The 16,765-nt window shown below is 36.3% G+C and overlaps 2 protein-coding genes and 1 pseudogene across 2 annotated transcripts in view; all 3 read right to left on the bottom strand.

Moving 5' to 3' along the window:
- ntn5 (netrin 5) overlaps positions 1-2,915 on the bottom strand; it is a 23,293-nt gene extending 20,378 nt beyond the window's left edge. Inside the window, exons 1-2 of the mRNA XM_042512456.2 lie at positions 2,735-2,915; positions 947-1,092 (exon numbers count right to left, since the gene is read on the bottom strand). The gene's annotated coding sequence lies outside the window, so the exon portion shown is untranslated. The remainder of the gene's footprint in view (positions 1-946; positions 1,093-2,734) is intronic.
- Positions 1-12,598, bottom strand: part of LOC121962467 (zona pellucida sperm-binding protein 3-like) — a 15,022-nt pseudogene extending 2,424 nt beyond the window's left edge.
- An 84-nt stretch (positions 12,599-12,682) lies between these two features.
- Positions 12,683-16,094, bottom strand: cnpy4 (canopy FGF signaling regulator 4). Its single transcript, XM_088073340.1, has 6 exons — positions 15,891-16,094; positions 15,583-15,709; positions 14,982-15,078; positions 14,200-14,322; positions 13,950-14,067; positions 12,683-13,666 (listed from the first exon to the last, which is right to left on the bottom strand). The coding sequence occupies exons 1-6, from the start codon at positions 15,973-15,975 to the stop codon at positions 13,560-13,562; spliced, it is 657 nt and encodes a 218-aa protein (XP_087929466.1). The 5' UTR covers positions 15,976-16,094; the 3' UTR covers positions 12,683-13,559.
- Between the last annotated feature and the right edge of the window lie 671 nt (positions 16,095-16,765).

A 16,765-nucleotide genomic window follows, 5' to 3' on the forward strand; every position in this document is an offset into this window, starting at 1 on the left:
ATGTTTAAAAAAATCTTGATAATAACTCATATGTTTGGATTTAATTTTGAAAATACGCCAGAAAAATACAGTAATGCACCCTGAAGTGAGAAATGAGTAAATAATAATATTAATAATAAACATTTCTTAATTTTGTTCTTGATTTTTTTGTTATGGGTATAACGGTATGTTTTATAACAACAAAACAATTACAAACTGGCATCATAATAAGTACCATAAAAGGTTAAAAACAGCAGTTAATGTTCATTTTTTACGTTTCCAAGTTTTAATTTGAATTAAATCCGCAACAAAATTACAAAAGAATCTCACATAAAAGTTTAAAATTGCTTTCAATTATATCTTACTATGGGATTGTTGTAACGGCAACATACATTTACTATTAGATTTGGTTTTTTTAGTTCTTAAATTTCAGGGGTTGAATTTGAGTCCTAATTTTTAACGTAAAAAGGTCAACTGTGTATTTCTGTTAACATGTTGGGAAAACAAATAATAACTCAGAAATAAAAGCAAACATATCCATTTGGTGTGAACACATGTGTGCACCACAGTTACTTAAATCAATTAGAACAAATGTTAATTACACAATACATGATTTAAAATATATATTATGGTAAATAATTACAATGATAAAATGTCTGAATTGGCTGAATTTTTTGTTTAATTTGTGCAACAATGTGAAGGAAAATATCAATTTGGTGCGTCTGATAAATTACCAGACACCAACACACTATAATTATGAATGTAAAAATCATTTAAAGCACATTTTTGCAAATAAATGTCTTTGAATTTTCTCTGCCCTCAATAACAGAAAAGACAAGCTCGCGCTTGTCGTTCATTTCTTGTCTTTACGCGCGACTTGAACGTCAGATAAAAACCTCCCAAACACCTCAGAGAGTCCACGCAGAGCCAATAAACTTCAGAAAGAGGAAGAAATAAATCAGCTCACCATGTGCCTCCCAGTGATTCTCCTTCTCCTCACGTCTCCTGCTCCTCCGGATCATTAAGAGAAGCGCAGCAGCAGCAAGTGTCCGCACATCCAGCTCCGTCTGCTGCAGAGGAGCAGAGCCGAGAGAGGGCAACACACACCGGGCACTGCAGGAGGAGGAGGAGGAGGAGGAAGATAAATTAACGGGATCAGCTGGGAGGTGCGTCTCTCCATATAGTAACTGGAGTGAGCCAAGAGCTCCCACCTCCAGGGGAGTCACATCCTGCCTGACGCGCAGCCAGCTCACATGGCAAAATGTATCACACAAGCGCATTATTTTCTAATAAACGGAGTCTCACAGGTGTAGATTTCGGGGGGGACGCAGGGGACACGTCCCCCCTCAATATTTACAACATTTGTCCCCCTCGTTAACACATAGAAGTAGCAGAAGACTTTGTTTTTTAGTTACTTAAAGACATTTACATCATAAATTAATGCAGAAAATGTCAAATTTGTGCTCAAAAACTTCCCAGAATGCAGGAAATTTAGTGTTTTTGCTCAATCAAACTCAAACTTTTGTGATTTTAAAATGAACTCATACGTCCCTGTTGAGTCTATTAGGCTGTTAAACTTTTATGTTTCAGCTTTTATGTTGATTTAAGGTTTTAGATAATGTTTTATTTGGATCCTCAAATGCTGATAACACTAGTCCAGTGATGCTCAACTTAAGGGCCAGGGGCCAAATTTGGTTCCCAACAGGGTGCCAGGTGGTCCCCCAACTATTTTCTAATTCACAATAAAAATACACCTATTCACACTTTTAGTGCTTTTATGTGTCAGAGAGCATAACAGCGTCAAAACAGAGTGCCAGTGGAGGATCTCCTGCACCCTCGACAGAGGTCCTAGCTAAGCCCTTAATGTCCTAAAATCCGAGAAATGTCCTAAAATCAGAGAAATGTCCTAAAATTTGAGAAATGTCCACATGGCCGAGAAACATCCTAAAATCGTATAAAAAAAGTTATTGAGACCTTAGCAAATGAACTTGATATCTTTCAAAAATGTAGGTAAAAGGCAATGAGTAATTTAAGGAGAAATTACCTAAAAATTTCCAAAAAGTCCAAGAAAATTAGTTGAAAATTGGAGAAAAAAAAAATAACATGGAAAGATAATTTTGGAAAATATGTTTAAATAGTCTATATAATAATAATAATAATAACAATAATAATAATAATAATAATAATAATAATGCTACATTTTTCTAATATTTTCCAAAATCAACTAATTTCTTACAATTTGCAGAACCGTTCTTCCCAAGTTGTTTATTGCCTTTTCTTTCTCATGTTTTCAAAAGAAATCAAAGGTTTAAATGTAAAATGCATCTGAAAGCAGCACAAAAGTGATGTTACTCCGAGTTTCAAAGGGTTAAAATAAGAAACACTTTGAACTTTGGCAGAAGATCTTGTGTGCTTGTAGGATCCTGTTGCAAAAGATAAGCTGCTAATTGAAGTAACACAGAAAGTTTTCAGGCCCTTAAAGTATGAATGAAAACTTCTCACACCAACGACAACACATTAAAGTCACTTGCTGGCGCACTGAGGGTCATAATTTATCTGAAAACAAACAGTTTCACTGTATTTGTGGTTACAAGCTCTGGAGAAAAATCAGACAAACCAACACTCTTGAAGGGAAATAGTTCCTGAAACAGGTTGATCTGCTTTAAAGCAACTTTCATGGCAATTTTTCCCTCTTTAAAATAAAACTGGAACTCAGTTCAGCATTTCACAGCTTGTTAAAGACACTTTTTTTTACCTCGTGGAGATCCTCCACCTTTAGGTTTATTTCCACTGGAGGCAAATGCAGCACACAGAAGAAAGTTGTAATAGTCTTTATCTCGTATCGTCCAGGCAAAGATCTCACTCCCCAGTTTGCTCCAATTATCCCTCAGCGGAATAAGAAAAATGGTGGAAGTTAATTGGCTGGAGTGGATCGTTCTCAGATGTGAAGCAAAACTGATACAGATGGAAATATAAGAAAGAGAATCGAGGAGGGTGGAGGCAGGGAAGACGCTTGATTGGAGAGGAGGAAACTTTCCCAGAGAAAGCCATAAAACTGATTGATGACTTCCCCCGAGGAATGTTTCCCCAGGTGTGCTGTTGTGTGTGTGTTGTGTGTGTGTGTGTGTGTGTGTGTGTGTGTAGTAGTTACAGTGCAGTTAAGAAATGCTATCCTTGGACGCAGGACAAGTGCAATAAAGTAAATTGAGCTGTGAAATGGCACGTTTATGCGTCAATATTGCACTTTGGCAGCATAAACACAAGAGATTTCAGAAGGCCGAGGTGGAGGTGGACTGAAATTGGTACCATTTAAGGAATGATTTAAATTGATAACAGAAAATCATCGCTTAAAAACAATATTAGAAAAAAATGTTTAGCTGCTTAATAAAACACATAGGTGGTCCCTGACAGGTGCTGTACGTGCCAACGTTTGCACCCTGCAGCTAAGAGTGTGCTGAGAGACTCAAATCATAATAAACAAAATACCTTAGAGGTATAATTATAAGAGTCAACATTGAGCCACCATGACAGAATAAAAGCAGATTTCACAATATGTGGGCGTTGTTTAGTTGATGGATTAGTTTTGCTTAAATTTTTAAAGTGCAACAATATGGCATTATTCTCTCTTAATGATAAATGTGAATGTTAAGATGCAATTTAAAGAAAATGTGTTTATTTGCATCCTGACTCTGCATTTGTTTCTCAATTGCTGAAGCAAAGAAACACCATGAATACTCTAAAAAAAAAAAAAAAACTAACTTCATTGCATGTTTGGGTACCACAAATGAGATAATGTGCTGTCCTCTGATTATCTAAAATACAGCTTTGGCACATTTACAAGTAGAGTTAACTATGTAAGGCGGTTATACACAGCTCACCGCAGGATAAATTTGGCTCTTGATCGGGTGCCAGGCAGCCCTCCAACAATTTTCTAATTCACAGTAAAATGAATTGATTCACATTGAGATTTTTTCGTACTTTTAGAATATATAAGGCACCACAGTGTTTATCAAAAAGGTGCCAGTGGCGGAGCTACTAATGCTACTAACGTCCTGAAATCCTGGAAATATCTTAAAATCCTTCAAAAATCCCCAAATCCTAGAAATGTTCAAAAATCCCGGAAATTTCCTAAAATCTGAGAAATGTCCTTATATCCGAGAAATATCTTAAAATCCAACAAATGTCCCTTAAAACCTAGAAATGTCCAAAATCCTGGAAATGTCCTCAAGTCCTAGAAACATCCGCAAATTCTAGAAACATCCTGAAATCTACGAAATGTCCTTACATCCTAGAAACATGTATGGAGCTGCTGCAACTGGCCCCTGCCCTCCTGTCATTTTGCAAAAGTGGCCCCCAAGCAAAGCAAGCTGAGTATCCCTGCTGTAAGGGAAAGATTTATTATGCAGGTAGTACAGAAAGTAGGTAATTGTAAAAATCATCCACCCTGGTCTAACATATCTCTTGAGTGCAGACACAAATATTAAAGCTTGAGAAACAAAATTATTCAACAACTGAGATTAGCTAAATGTGATTTTTATCTTAATATGATGTATGAGGCAATAAGTAACAGTAATGTGGAAGAATGTTAACAATCCACTAAGGAGGGCCCCAAATTTTCAACTCAGACCAAAGAAAATATTAATTAAAGACAATGAGTGCTCCCCAAGGGTTAGTGTTGGGCCCCCTATCATTCAGTCCTTATATGCTGATGTTCTTCTATGCAAGGTTATTAAAGTTAAACTAAACGAAACACACAAAAAAGTTAGATGTGAAATTTAAAAACAACATTTTAGTCAGCTTGAAATGAAAACTAGATCTTAGAAAATACTGGAATGATATTGCGTACTTACAACACTAACTAAAATCTAAATATTCAAGAAATGTCTTCAGTTCGAGTAAATTTGGCCAAACATGTTAACGTAACATGTATGAGGAGGCATTGGTGCACATGTTTTGTGAGACTGAGATGTCTACATGACTGTGTAGTGTAAAAGTGTTTGTATTGTGCTCTCACAGAAACCCCTATATTATAATAATAATAAAAAATAACTAAAGCTAATGATGAAAATAATAAAAACTAAAGTATAAAAAAGAAAACAAAACTAAACTGAAATGAGCAAACCCATTCTGGAAAACTACTGAAACTAACCTAGAAAATAAAATAAACCAAAATATAAACACAAAACTAATAAAAACTACAAAACCATATAAAAGCTCTGCTCCCACAAAAGTGCTGATGTATGCCGATGACACTGTTGTGTACATGTGTTGTACAAACAAACCCATAGTCGGGGTAAAAGGGCAATACAATGTCATCGTTGCTGAATACTGGAGAAAAATAATCTTCAGAGCTTTCAGAATTATATATTTAAATTTCACTTATATGTTAATAAAAAAAATTGAGATAAAGGAATAACTGTGTCACAATAGTTAAAACCACATTGTGCTGAAGTCTTCAAGGTTATTTTTTCAGTTCGAGCTTTTAGCACAGCACACCCTCTGAAAGATTTAATAATTTGAATAAATAAATTAGCACAATTCACTGTGTGACTTCAGGATATCGAGGTTCAGAGGCTGTAAGAGGATCCTTTATTAACATCGAGATGTATCTCACATGTCTCGTCCATTTCAGGGGTCGCCCCCCGTCATCTAAGTACATCTTCAAGGAGATCATGTTCCCTCCCCTCTGACCTTCTCCAGCGTATCCAGCAGCAGCGTAGAGAGGAAGGAAATGACGGGCAGACTTTTGACGTGTCTTCAAAAGACTTCTCACCTCTGGACACTAAAATTTAGCCATAAAAATACCCAAAATTGCACTGTAACTCCTCAAAAGGATTCCCTTACTGGTAACTATGATGATTTTGTTTAATGCAACGATGAGACAGACGTCTGTAAAACAAACCGTGACTGAAGGCTTTGGCTCTATAAAGTGGCTGGCAAAAAGTGAAGAGTGGAAAATTATCCCGGTTGCCATGAATCCAGATGCAATGTTTTTGTTTTTCTAATCCGCACTTTGACGTGTTGACAGGTGCTGGATAGAGCGAACTGTTGTTGTGCAATGGAGGCAAACTCACCAATAAAGTGCAAGAAATTCAGGTATTCCAAATGACATTTAACAGGTCAAGCACCTTTACCCAATCGCAACAATAAATGTTGGCATTGTATTTTTACGCAAACAATGTGCGCCTTAAATTTGCAGGTTAATATGTAGCTGGCATGTTTAAATTTTCAGTTTTATTTTGTGGCAAAGCTGGAGTTAATGTGTGATTAGGTTTGGACACAAAAATCATGTGGTTAGGATCGGACAAATGTTTTGATTTAATTAAAATACCCTGTTAGGCATAAACACGGCTGGAAATGTCCGGCATCTTGTTAAAATAAATCCGGTCTTGTCACAACACACACGAGCAAAAATGTTGTAATGTCTCATTAAAAAAGATCTGGTTTTATAACCATGAACATGCCCGAAAATGTTTCAAGATGTTGTTCTTGTATCTTGTGAAAAAATATTAGGTTTGGTTTTATCACGAGAAATACAGCTAGAAATGTCACATCAACATTCCTAATTTTGTTGCAACAAACAGGGTTGGAAATATCCTAACATGTCATTAAAAATATTTGGAATTGTTGCCAAATGGCTGAAAATGTCGGTTGTCACATTAAAATATATCTGGTTTTGTTGAAAATGTCCAATATCTTGTTAAAATTACCTGGTTTGGTGCTACAATCATGGTTAAAAAATAGTTTTGTCACCACAAACACGGCTGGAAATGTCCCAGTGTGTCGTTAAAAAATACCTGGTTTTGTCAAAACACGTGTGAAAAATGACCCAACGTCTCAGTTTTGTTAACGCAGTCACAGATGGAAATGTCTTTTTCTGTCACTAAAAAAACCTGGTTTTGTCGTCACAATCACAGCTGCGAATGTTCCAGCGTTCAATGGAAAATACACAATCTGGTTGTTTGTTGATCTCGAACAGCGGCCTGCCGCTGGCTGCTGCTTTGATGCCATCGCTTTGTGTGTCCCCTTAGAAATGTAAATATGAAATATGAATATTCAGAGAGTAACAATGCCAACATTTTATTCTGGTGACCCACGCTGCAGTTTTATCATAGAGAGGCGTCCTGATGGCCTATAAAGTCCTGGGATGCAGACGAGGGACATTTGTTAGCCAAAAGTTTCCTGTTTTTAACCCACGTAAGATTTCTGACCGTTATCCGCCTTTACAAATCACATAATAACACACAAATCAAAGCAGCTGTTACTTTTCATTCATGTCGAGGTTTCTGATTACTAAAACGTTCCCAGATTCCTTTTTTTTTTGTTGTTTTACAGTTGAATGAAGAACAAATTGGAGGGAACGCAGCACCAATAAAAGATCAAAAATAAAAAGCTTCCACAAAATCACGACCGACGTCAACACATAATAGGATCAAAATATTATGTATGGTCTTGTAGTGGGAACTTTATCATCAGATGAAATCAAGCATGTAACACAGATGTGTTGACAGATGTTGATATTTAAAGTTTGGTCATGCTAGGTTGTAAAGGAAACCACTAATGGATAAAATAAGAAATGAATTAGTGGTTACACACGTCAAGCTTTTTTTTGACTGATCTCAGCAGCCAGATCGGGACTTCTACAAGAAGATTAGGGTTACGATAAATTTACAAACATAAACACTAAAATAATGAAAGCAATCAAACGGCAGATTGACCACTGAGATTTGTTTTATCAGCCAACATGTGTCCCTGCAGCGGCACGATAAACAGGCAGTAAAGCTGAGTGGCTGTAATGTCACATTATTGTAAATAAAAACTTCAGACAGAAGCTCAACAAAACACAATAACCAACACCTGAAAAAGGGGTCAAGTCCCCCGAAAAGCATTGAACTTCTTAAAATATATTTGAAAAAAGGGGGTGAGAAAATTACCCAAAAATTAGTTTAAAAGAAAAATAGGAAGATCATTAGAAAATTATCCAAAAATTGGGAAAAATGTCCAGAAAACTATTTTTTATGATAATTTGATATTTAAAATTGTTACAGGTAGAAAAAAAAACAATAAAATAGATAAAATATATACGTAAAAAACAACACTTTCTTAGGTTGTTTTCTTGTTTGTTTTCCAAAGGGTTAATGAAAATGTTGACTGATATTTCACATGTTTAGTTTGCAAATACAGAACAATTTGTTGCATTAAGAACACTTTTACTGTCTGCTTTACTAAATTATTTATTTATTGTTCTGTTCTGGGCGTTTTATTCAACTTCTTCTTTGAATCATATTTAATTGTTTGAAATGTTTTAATCCTGGTTAAACTGCAAGATTTAATTTTTATTATTTAAATTTATTATTATCATCAGCTCTGCAGGGACAGAACATGTGAGTTAACTGAATCAGTTGCTCAGTGTTCAGTATCAGATACAGCATGAGCAGTGCAGCAGCATCAGTCTGTGTTTTGCTCGTCAGCGCCCTCTTTTGGTTGGACTTGGCTCTGCAGCTGCAGCTCTCACGGTCGTCTCCATCCACTGACCTCCACCTGACGGAGGACACTGTGTCTGTGATTATGTCTTTAAAATGTTTCTGAGAATAAGTTCACAGACAGTTTGTAATGAGACTGGTGATCCAGGCTCTTTTCACCGGCTGCTTGTTTGAAATGGGCTCTGCTTCCAGATAACATGTTATATACATCTGCAGGAGACAATACGGCACATGCTGAGGCATTTTTCAGCTATATAAAACACAAAAAACTCATAATAGTTAGCCTGCTGCATTCAAGGATCAACAGTCAAGAGAAAACAGTGTAAAGCACAGTGTAAAAATCACTGCTAGAAATGTCCCAACGTCTTGTTAAAAAATACCAGATTTTACTGTCAAAAACATGGCCAGAAAGCCCCAATGAATCAATAAAAAATATGTGGTTTTCTTGCCACAAACACTGCTAGAAATGTCCCAACGTCTTGTTAAAACATACCCGTTGTTTTGAGCCCTAATCACAGCTTGACATTTCCCAACATCTCATCAAATAATATCCGATTTTGTTGCCAAAAACATGGCTAGAAATGTCCCACCATCTTGCTAAAAAATGCCTGGTTTTGTTGCAACAATTACAGCTAGAAATGCCCCGACAAATTGTTAAAAAATACACTGTTTTATCGTAACACACAAGCGAAAATGTCTTGTTAAAAGATACCCAGTTTTGTTGACAAAAACATGTCCCGAAATGTCCCGTCTTGTTAAAAAATACCCGGTTTCGTCACAACAATCATGGCTAGACATCTCATTAAAAAACACCATGTTTGTTATCAGGTCTAAACATCTACAGGAGACAGTACAACACGTTTTGAGGCATTTTTCTGCAGAAATATAAATGTAAAAACACGTGAAAGCCGTGCTGACGGTGTGTCTGTGGTCCTGGTGGAAGAGGAAAGTCTGGAGTTGAATCTGGAGGAGTTTGTCCTGGACTCTGTGCAGGAAACAGGATCTGGAGCCGTCCAGCTGTGAGTCTGTAAAACATGTGCAAAGAGCAGACAAATCCTTATCAGATTTAACCGGTAATTTGGGTGCATTTTATGAGAACGGGATACAGATTTATGCCGACCACCGACATTCAAAAGGAAGTCATTTTCATTTGGAAAATTAATTGCAGGAACCAGCGTAGACGTTACAGACGCAGTGACTCACCCCCGGTGGTCTATGAAGGGGTATTTGGGGTCCGCAAACAGAAGAAGAGGAAGGTGATGATGATGAACAGATGCCTCGATGTTCATCACGTCACCCAGAAAGTAAACTGACGACTGTCTCTCACTGCTCCAGGCATCTGAGGAATAATAAGAGACACAATTTACTTTAGTTTAGTTGTTGTGCAAATAAACTAAAAACAGCATAAAATCCAGATTGAATAAAATAAAATAAAATAAAATAAAATAAAATAAAATAAAATAAAATAAAATAAAATAAAATAAAATAAAATAAAATAAAAAAATAAATTAAATTAAATTATATTAATAATTGTCAGAAGAGATCAAAAAGCCAAACAAATAAAACACCATAAAATCAAGTTTAAGAAGCTAGAGGCGTATATAAACATTTTACCAAAAAATACAACAAAAAATAAATGACAATAAAGAGCAGAAAAAGTAACCAGTCTGTAAATATTAGTATAATAAAAAACAAGAAATATATAGACCACAATACAACATTATGAATTAAATGTAATGATAATTTCCTTTTAACACACACAAATGCATAAATGTAATGCTTCATTTAGAAAAATCTAACTTAAGCACTTAAAAAATGTGATTAAATAATAGGGAATTATGGGGAAGAATCTTTTTGTATAGAAAATCGTACAATAAAAGATGTTAACACACGTGGCCAAAAATCATGTTTTATGAGGTCACCATGACCTTGACCCTTGACCCCACCAGATTCTAATCAGTTCATTTTTGAGTGGACGTTTGTGCCAAATTTAAGGAAACTCCCCTCAGGACCATCTTCATATATTGTGTTCACAAGAATGAGACGGATGCAAGGTTACAGTCACCTTGACCTTTGACCACCAAAATGTAATCAGTAGCATCCTTAAGTCTATTCGATCGTTTGTGCCAAATTTGAAAAAAAATCCCTTTAAGTGTTCTTGAGTTGTCGCGTTGAGACAGACGAGGTCACAATGACCTTGAACTTTGACCTATGATTACGAAAATTGAATTAGTTCATCCTTGAGTCCAAGTGAATGCGTTCAATGCGTTCTTGAGATATTGTGGTGACGAGAACAGGCGGACAACCCAAAAACAGAAAAAATGTGAAGATGTGAGGTGGTGCTGTGTTGTTGTTTTGCTCGAAGTCTCAGAGAAGTCAAATCAGTGTTTACTATGTTCCTTTTTTCTTGATTTTTAAACTTTTACTTTACCAAGACCATTTTTGTCTCTTTAAAAGCAGAACAGCTGGAACAGCTGCTCCCTCTGCTCGAAGCAAATCTCCAGGTGATGGAGGAGGAGGCGCCAACAGCAGGAAGTTGTTGTTCAGCACTGCATTCTGGGTGAGCTACACAAAACACACAAAGCACTACCAAAATAAAAGCACTAGATGGCGGCAGTAAGCAGCTATGGTCCTGCTGGGTTTGTAGCATGGTAGTAAAGTTTGTATCAGTGATACTCTACTTTGACCCACAGGCCAAATCTGGCCCCTGATGGGGTGCCAGCTGGGGCCCAAAGAGTTTTCTTATTCACATTTAAAATGAAGTGATTCAAACTGGGACGTTTTCTTGTACTTTTAATATTTCCAGTGGTGCCAGAGTGCATGAAAAAGAAAAAGGGTAAAGACCTAAAATCCAATAAAAGTCCTAAAATACTAGAAATATCCCCAAATCCAGGAGGTGTCCTAAAACTGTGGAGACATCCCAAAATCCTAAAAATGTCCTAGTGATGAGAAATGTCTTAAAATTGTTAAACGTCCTAAAGTTCCAGGATGATTTAAAATTCCAAGAAATGTTCAAAAATATGAGAAACATCTAAAAATGTCCCAAAATCCTAGAAATGTCCTAAAATCAAAGAAACTTCAGAAAATCCAAGGAATGTCTAAAAATCCCCAAAGTGCCCAAAAATCTTAGAAATGTCCTAGAAAATCGGAGAATCATCCTAAAATCTGAGAAACGTCCCAAAATCCTGGAAATGTCCTACAATCCGAGAAATGTCCGAAAATTTGAGAAGTGCCTAAAAATCCCCAGTGTCCAAAAATCCGAGAAATGTCCAAAACTCTGAGAAATATCCTAAAATCCTACAAACGTCCAGAATTCCTAGAAATGTCCTGAAGTCTAAGAAATGTACTCAAATCCTAGAACTGTCCTTAAATCGGAGAACCGTCCTAAAATCCAAGAAATTACACAAAATCTGAGAAATGTCCCAAAATCCTAGAAATGTCCTTAAATGATGACATGATGATGAAATGTCCAAAACTCCAAGAACTGAGAAATATCCTAAAATCCTACAAATGTCCAAAATTTGTAGAAATATCCTGAATTCTAAGAAATGTGCTAAAATCCAAGATTTGTCCTTAAAATCTGAGAAACGTCCAGAAATCCTGGACAGATGTGTGTATGGGTCTGCTGCAGTTGGCCCCTGGCCTCCTGTCATTTTGCAAAAGTGGCCCCAAAGTTCCCAGAGTTTTCCTGGTGCCTCCCTGGCGTCGCTCTGCTCCCGGCCTCGCTCAGAGCCGCTCTGATGCGGATCTCTGCGCTTGCAGACTCTCTTTCTGAGCATTGAGCTGCACCGTCGGCCCCGAGCCTGCAGCGCGTGAGCTCCGCGGGGTCAAACAGATAAGCTTTCATCACAACCTCGACGCTGTCCTCGTGACATTTCACCGCAAAGGTCTCGAGCCCGCGACCTCGAAGTGAGTTTGTCTGACGCAGAGTTTGACTGGTCCAGTTCAGAGACAGACAGAGAGACAGGTTTGGTTTGATAAGTGCAGCAGAGAGCTGACAGAAAAGAGAAAGAAAACAGCGAAAAGAGGCTTTGTGGTGTTTTATTTTAGACTTTCTTTCTTCAGTTTTTTATAATGAGGCTGTCAGCGAGCAGAGAGGGACATACCTGAGACCCATCATCCAAAATTAGCAGCATCACTGACTAGAAAATGTGCTTTCATGTTATTTTAGTCCATTTTTCTGCAGTAAAATGCAAGAAACACCCATAAATATCCAAAAATGTTGTAAAAAAGCATTTTATTCACAATGAAAAACTGTACATATTGCATTTTAAGGCCTTAATTTGGGGTAAAAACACTGATATGTACCATAAAATGTTGGCATAAGGATAAATGTAACAGCGTGTGCATATAATATAACACTGAAAAGGTCTCAGAGATTAATGGTAAACGGGTTTCGACTACAGTTGAGTGTTTAAAAAGGTGCAACAGTTTCCAATCATGTAAAAATAACAGAAGAAATGTAGTGTTTAACCCTTTGAAACATGAGCACATTGAATTCTTTCAAAAACATGGGAAGAAGGCAACAAGCTACAAAGGAAGAAATGACCCCAAAGTGAGCAAGAAATTATTAATAATTTTTTTAAAAATGTACAAAAAATGAAATAAACTGAAAATCTGTAAAAGGAAAAAATCAAAACAGAAATAAATTATAATAATTCTGTAATAATTTCATGTATTAATGCTATGAGCAACAAAGGAAGAAATGACCCAATAGTTTGGAAGAAATCGGCAAAAACTACAATTACCTGAAAAATTGTTTTAAAAAAAATGTGGAAAATACCTGGAAAAAGTGTCAAAATTCTGTAACATAATTTTAAAAATGTAATATTGATAATATATATAAAAATATTTTCCCCCAGGCATTTACCCTTGCTCTTTTAAATTAAATTAAATTTCTAAATCTACTAATTTCTTACAATTTGTGGCACCTCTTTTACCAAGTTGCTTATTTTTTCCATGTTTTTATAAAGAAATCGTTTTAATTTGCTCGGGGTTAAAGTGTCTAAACACGCATTATTTTGCAGTTTGCAGCCCAAAGCTAAAATTGAGGTTATTTTGTTGTCGTCTGCATTCGTCATCTTGATGATGTTTTCCTCACAGCTCTGCGGCGTCGTGTGTTTTTCCCTCCTCGTCTGCGCTCGCCGCCTCTTTGGCTCCTCCTTTCACTCCCACGTCTCCTTTCCACGTCTCCTTTATACATTCTGAGGGAGGGCGAGAAAAACACAACAGCCATTTCAGCTGCAGACTTTATTTTGAAATGAGTCTCACAGACAGTGACTTAAAGGAGCAGTTTGTAAGATTTAAAGCTTTCAGCCCGTGTGGGATCGTTTTATTGTACTTTAAATATACAAAAGGTGCCAGAGTGCAAAAAAATGCATCAAAATAGAGATTGTTTATCAAAAAAAGTGCCAATGGAGGATCCTCCGCAACCCCGACAAAGGTCCTAACTTAATCTAAAATCCTAAAAATGTCTTTACGTCCTACCTTGTTCTGACGTCTTGAGGACGTGCGTCTCACAGAGGAAGGTCTCCAGCCTCTGGTCCTGATGGTGGAAGTACCAGTCCTCCACGACCTCCTCGTACTGCTCGAGCATCGTCTCACACTGCACACACACACACACACACACAAACACACACACCGTACCATATAAAACACCTCTAAAAATTAAAATTCTGAAAAGTTGGACTGAGTTTTACCGTTTACAGCAAGCAGACGAACACACGCGTCCTGCTACCTGTTTTTTCATGTCGGACACCTCCACCGAGGGCTCGTCCCACAGCTCGTACGGCAGACCCAAATCCACTTTGACTCCTTTGTGGACCAGGTTCTTCAGAGTGGTCATGGTCTGACTGGCGCCCTGCAAAAAAAAAAACCACAAACCAGCCGGCTGTCAGTTCAAAGTGACAGTGTGCCTTTGCTTTTTTCTCTTTAAAACTTTAATTATTTTTTTTAAATTTAGTATTGCATTTGCTTTTTATTATTTTTATATTTATTTATTTCATTACTATCATTATTTTTATTTTTTATTATTATAATTAAATCTTCTATAAATAAGTCTTTTGAAGTTAATTTTTAAAATTATTTTTAAATTTATTTATTATTATGATTATTTTTATTTTTATTTATTATTATTATTATTATTATTATTATTATTAAATCTTCTATAAATAAGTCTTGGAGTTTTTATTATCACTAACACCATCTTTATTTCATTTAATCTTTTTTATTATTTATATTTAAATAAATTATTATGGTTTGTGTCCATTTATTTTTACTATATTATTATTACATTTTCTATCAATGTTTTTGTTAAATTTATTATTACTATTATTATTATTATTATTATTATTATTATCATCTCTCTAACTCTCCATGTTGGGGATTGAAGCTTGAAACTGAACTACTAATTCATGTAATTGAGAATTTCAGTAAACAAAACTGCGGGGTAAAATGGCAAAGCCACAAAATAAGTTATGTTTTGAGGTAGATTTATCTGCTTAAAAACATGAACTTCACCTTCGCATATCGGAGGCTGCCGGGCCTCTCTGCATGAACGTTATACTGCAGGATGCGTTCACAGATGTCGTCCAGCGCCTCCGTCAGCCGAGTTTCCCTGTAAACAAAACACAAGTTTAAATTCGAGACACAAGTTTTAATACGATGCACATATCTTTTCTTTCTTTTATTTAAAAAAAAAAATGTTCATTTTTGCCAAAAAACAACATTCAGTGACACAGTTCCTCCTAATAAAAACATAAACAAAAGGAAAAACAAACAAAAATGAAAACGACATTCTTCAGTGTGCAATTAAATAAGTCAAATCAAATAAATGCAAACGTCAGCTTTACAAAGAGGGAAAGTATTTCCAGCAGCGCAGGATCAGTTTTTAATTATCACAATTATATATATTTAAAATTGTTTTAAAAAAGAAAATGAGCTGAAAAGGGTTTAAAAATGTGTAAAAAATTTTGGGTGTTTGTTTGGGTTGGTTGTTTTTTGTTGGTGTTTTTCTAATTTTTAGGTAATTTTGGGGCCATTTCCAAGTTGTTTAAGGAAATCGAGCCAGGTTTCAAAGGGTTAATGTAATGAATGAAGCTAATGCTATAACTGAACTTACGATGTGTTATATTTGATCTTTCTCCTGCGTTTGCCTGAATCCAGCACCTCTCCCACCTCCAGCACTTCTTTGGAGCGACCAGTTTTCTCTAAAGCCTCCTGCAGCTCCACTGTCAAAAACTTACACACTGAAAACACAAGAAACACACCAATTTAACCCTTTAAACAACCTGTTTTATATTTATGCACATTTTACACAGTTTACACAGACACTGGAGGACAGGGAAGTGCGTAAACGCATGCTATAACGCTGTAATAAAGTCACAGAAATGACATTTTTACACAAATAAATGTCTTTTTTCGTCCCACCTTCGCATTTATTCGGCAGTCTCTCTTCTTCTGCTGCTGCGACCAAACAGCAGAAACTCAGCAAAGCCAGTAAAAAGAGTTTCATTGTAAACGTTTAAAGTTTAAAGTGAGTTAAAGTTTATAAACTCAGCAAAAGTTTAATAACTCTGCAGCCACATCGGCACACACACAACTGCGCATGCGTACTGTACCGCACCAGACATGACTAGTAGATGCAGAGTGGTTTGATTTCAGGGAGGACTGTCGATCACCGAGACTCAATACTTAAAATAAAGTTTTTGTGCTTTTAGTATACATGAGGTGCCAGAGTGCATAAAACAGCATCAAAATAGAGCTTGGTTATAAAAAAAATTAAAAATGCCAGTGGAGCATCCCCTGCACCCACCCACCGGAGGTCCTGAGCAGCTGTCCTAAAATCCTAGAAATGTCCTAAATTCCCAGAGACATCATCTTTAAATCCTGGAAACTTCCCAAAGTCCTTTAAATGTCCTAAAAATCCAAGTAATGTTCTAATATCCTAGAAATGTTCTAAAATCCGGCAAAAGTTTTATATTTTTAGAAATGTCCTAAAATCTGAGAAACGTCCTAAAATCCTGGAAATGTCCTAAAATCCACAAAACATCCTATATTCCAAGAAACACCCTGAAATCTGAAATGTCCTAAAATCTGAAGATGTCCTAAAAAGTCCTAGAAACATCTTGAAATCCTTTTGTTGTTGTTGTTGTTGTTGTTGTTGTTGTTGTTGTTGTTGTTGTTTTTCATCGTTTCCATCATATACCACTCGAGTACCTGCAGTAGTATGCAGTACATGTAGTAGAAACACACACAGTATAAACACTCAGAGGCAGTAGCACCTGGTCGACATTTATCAGGAA

Source organism: Plectropomus leopardus, chromosome 23, assembly GCF_026936395.1.
Source record: "Plectropomus leopardus strain MGB_pleo_1.0 chromosome 23, ASM2693639v1, whole genome shotgun sequence".
In the NCBI taxonomy this organism is placed as follows: Eukaryota; Metazoa; Chordata; class Actinopteri; order Perciformes; family Serranidae; genus Plectropomus; species Plectropomus leopardus.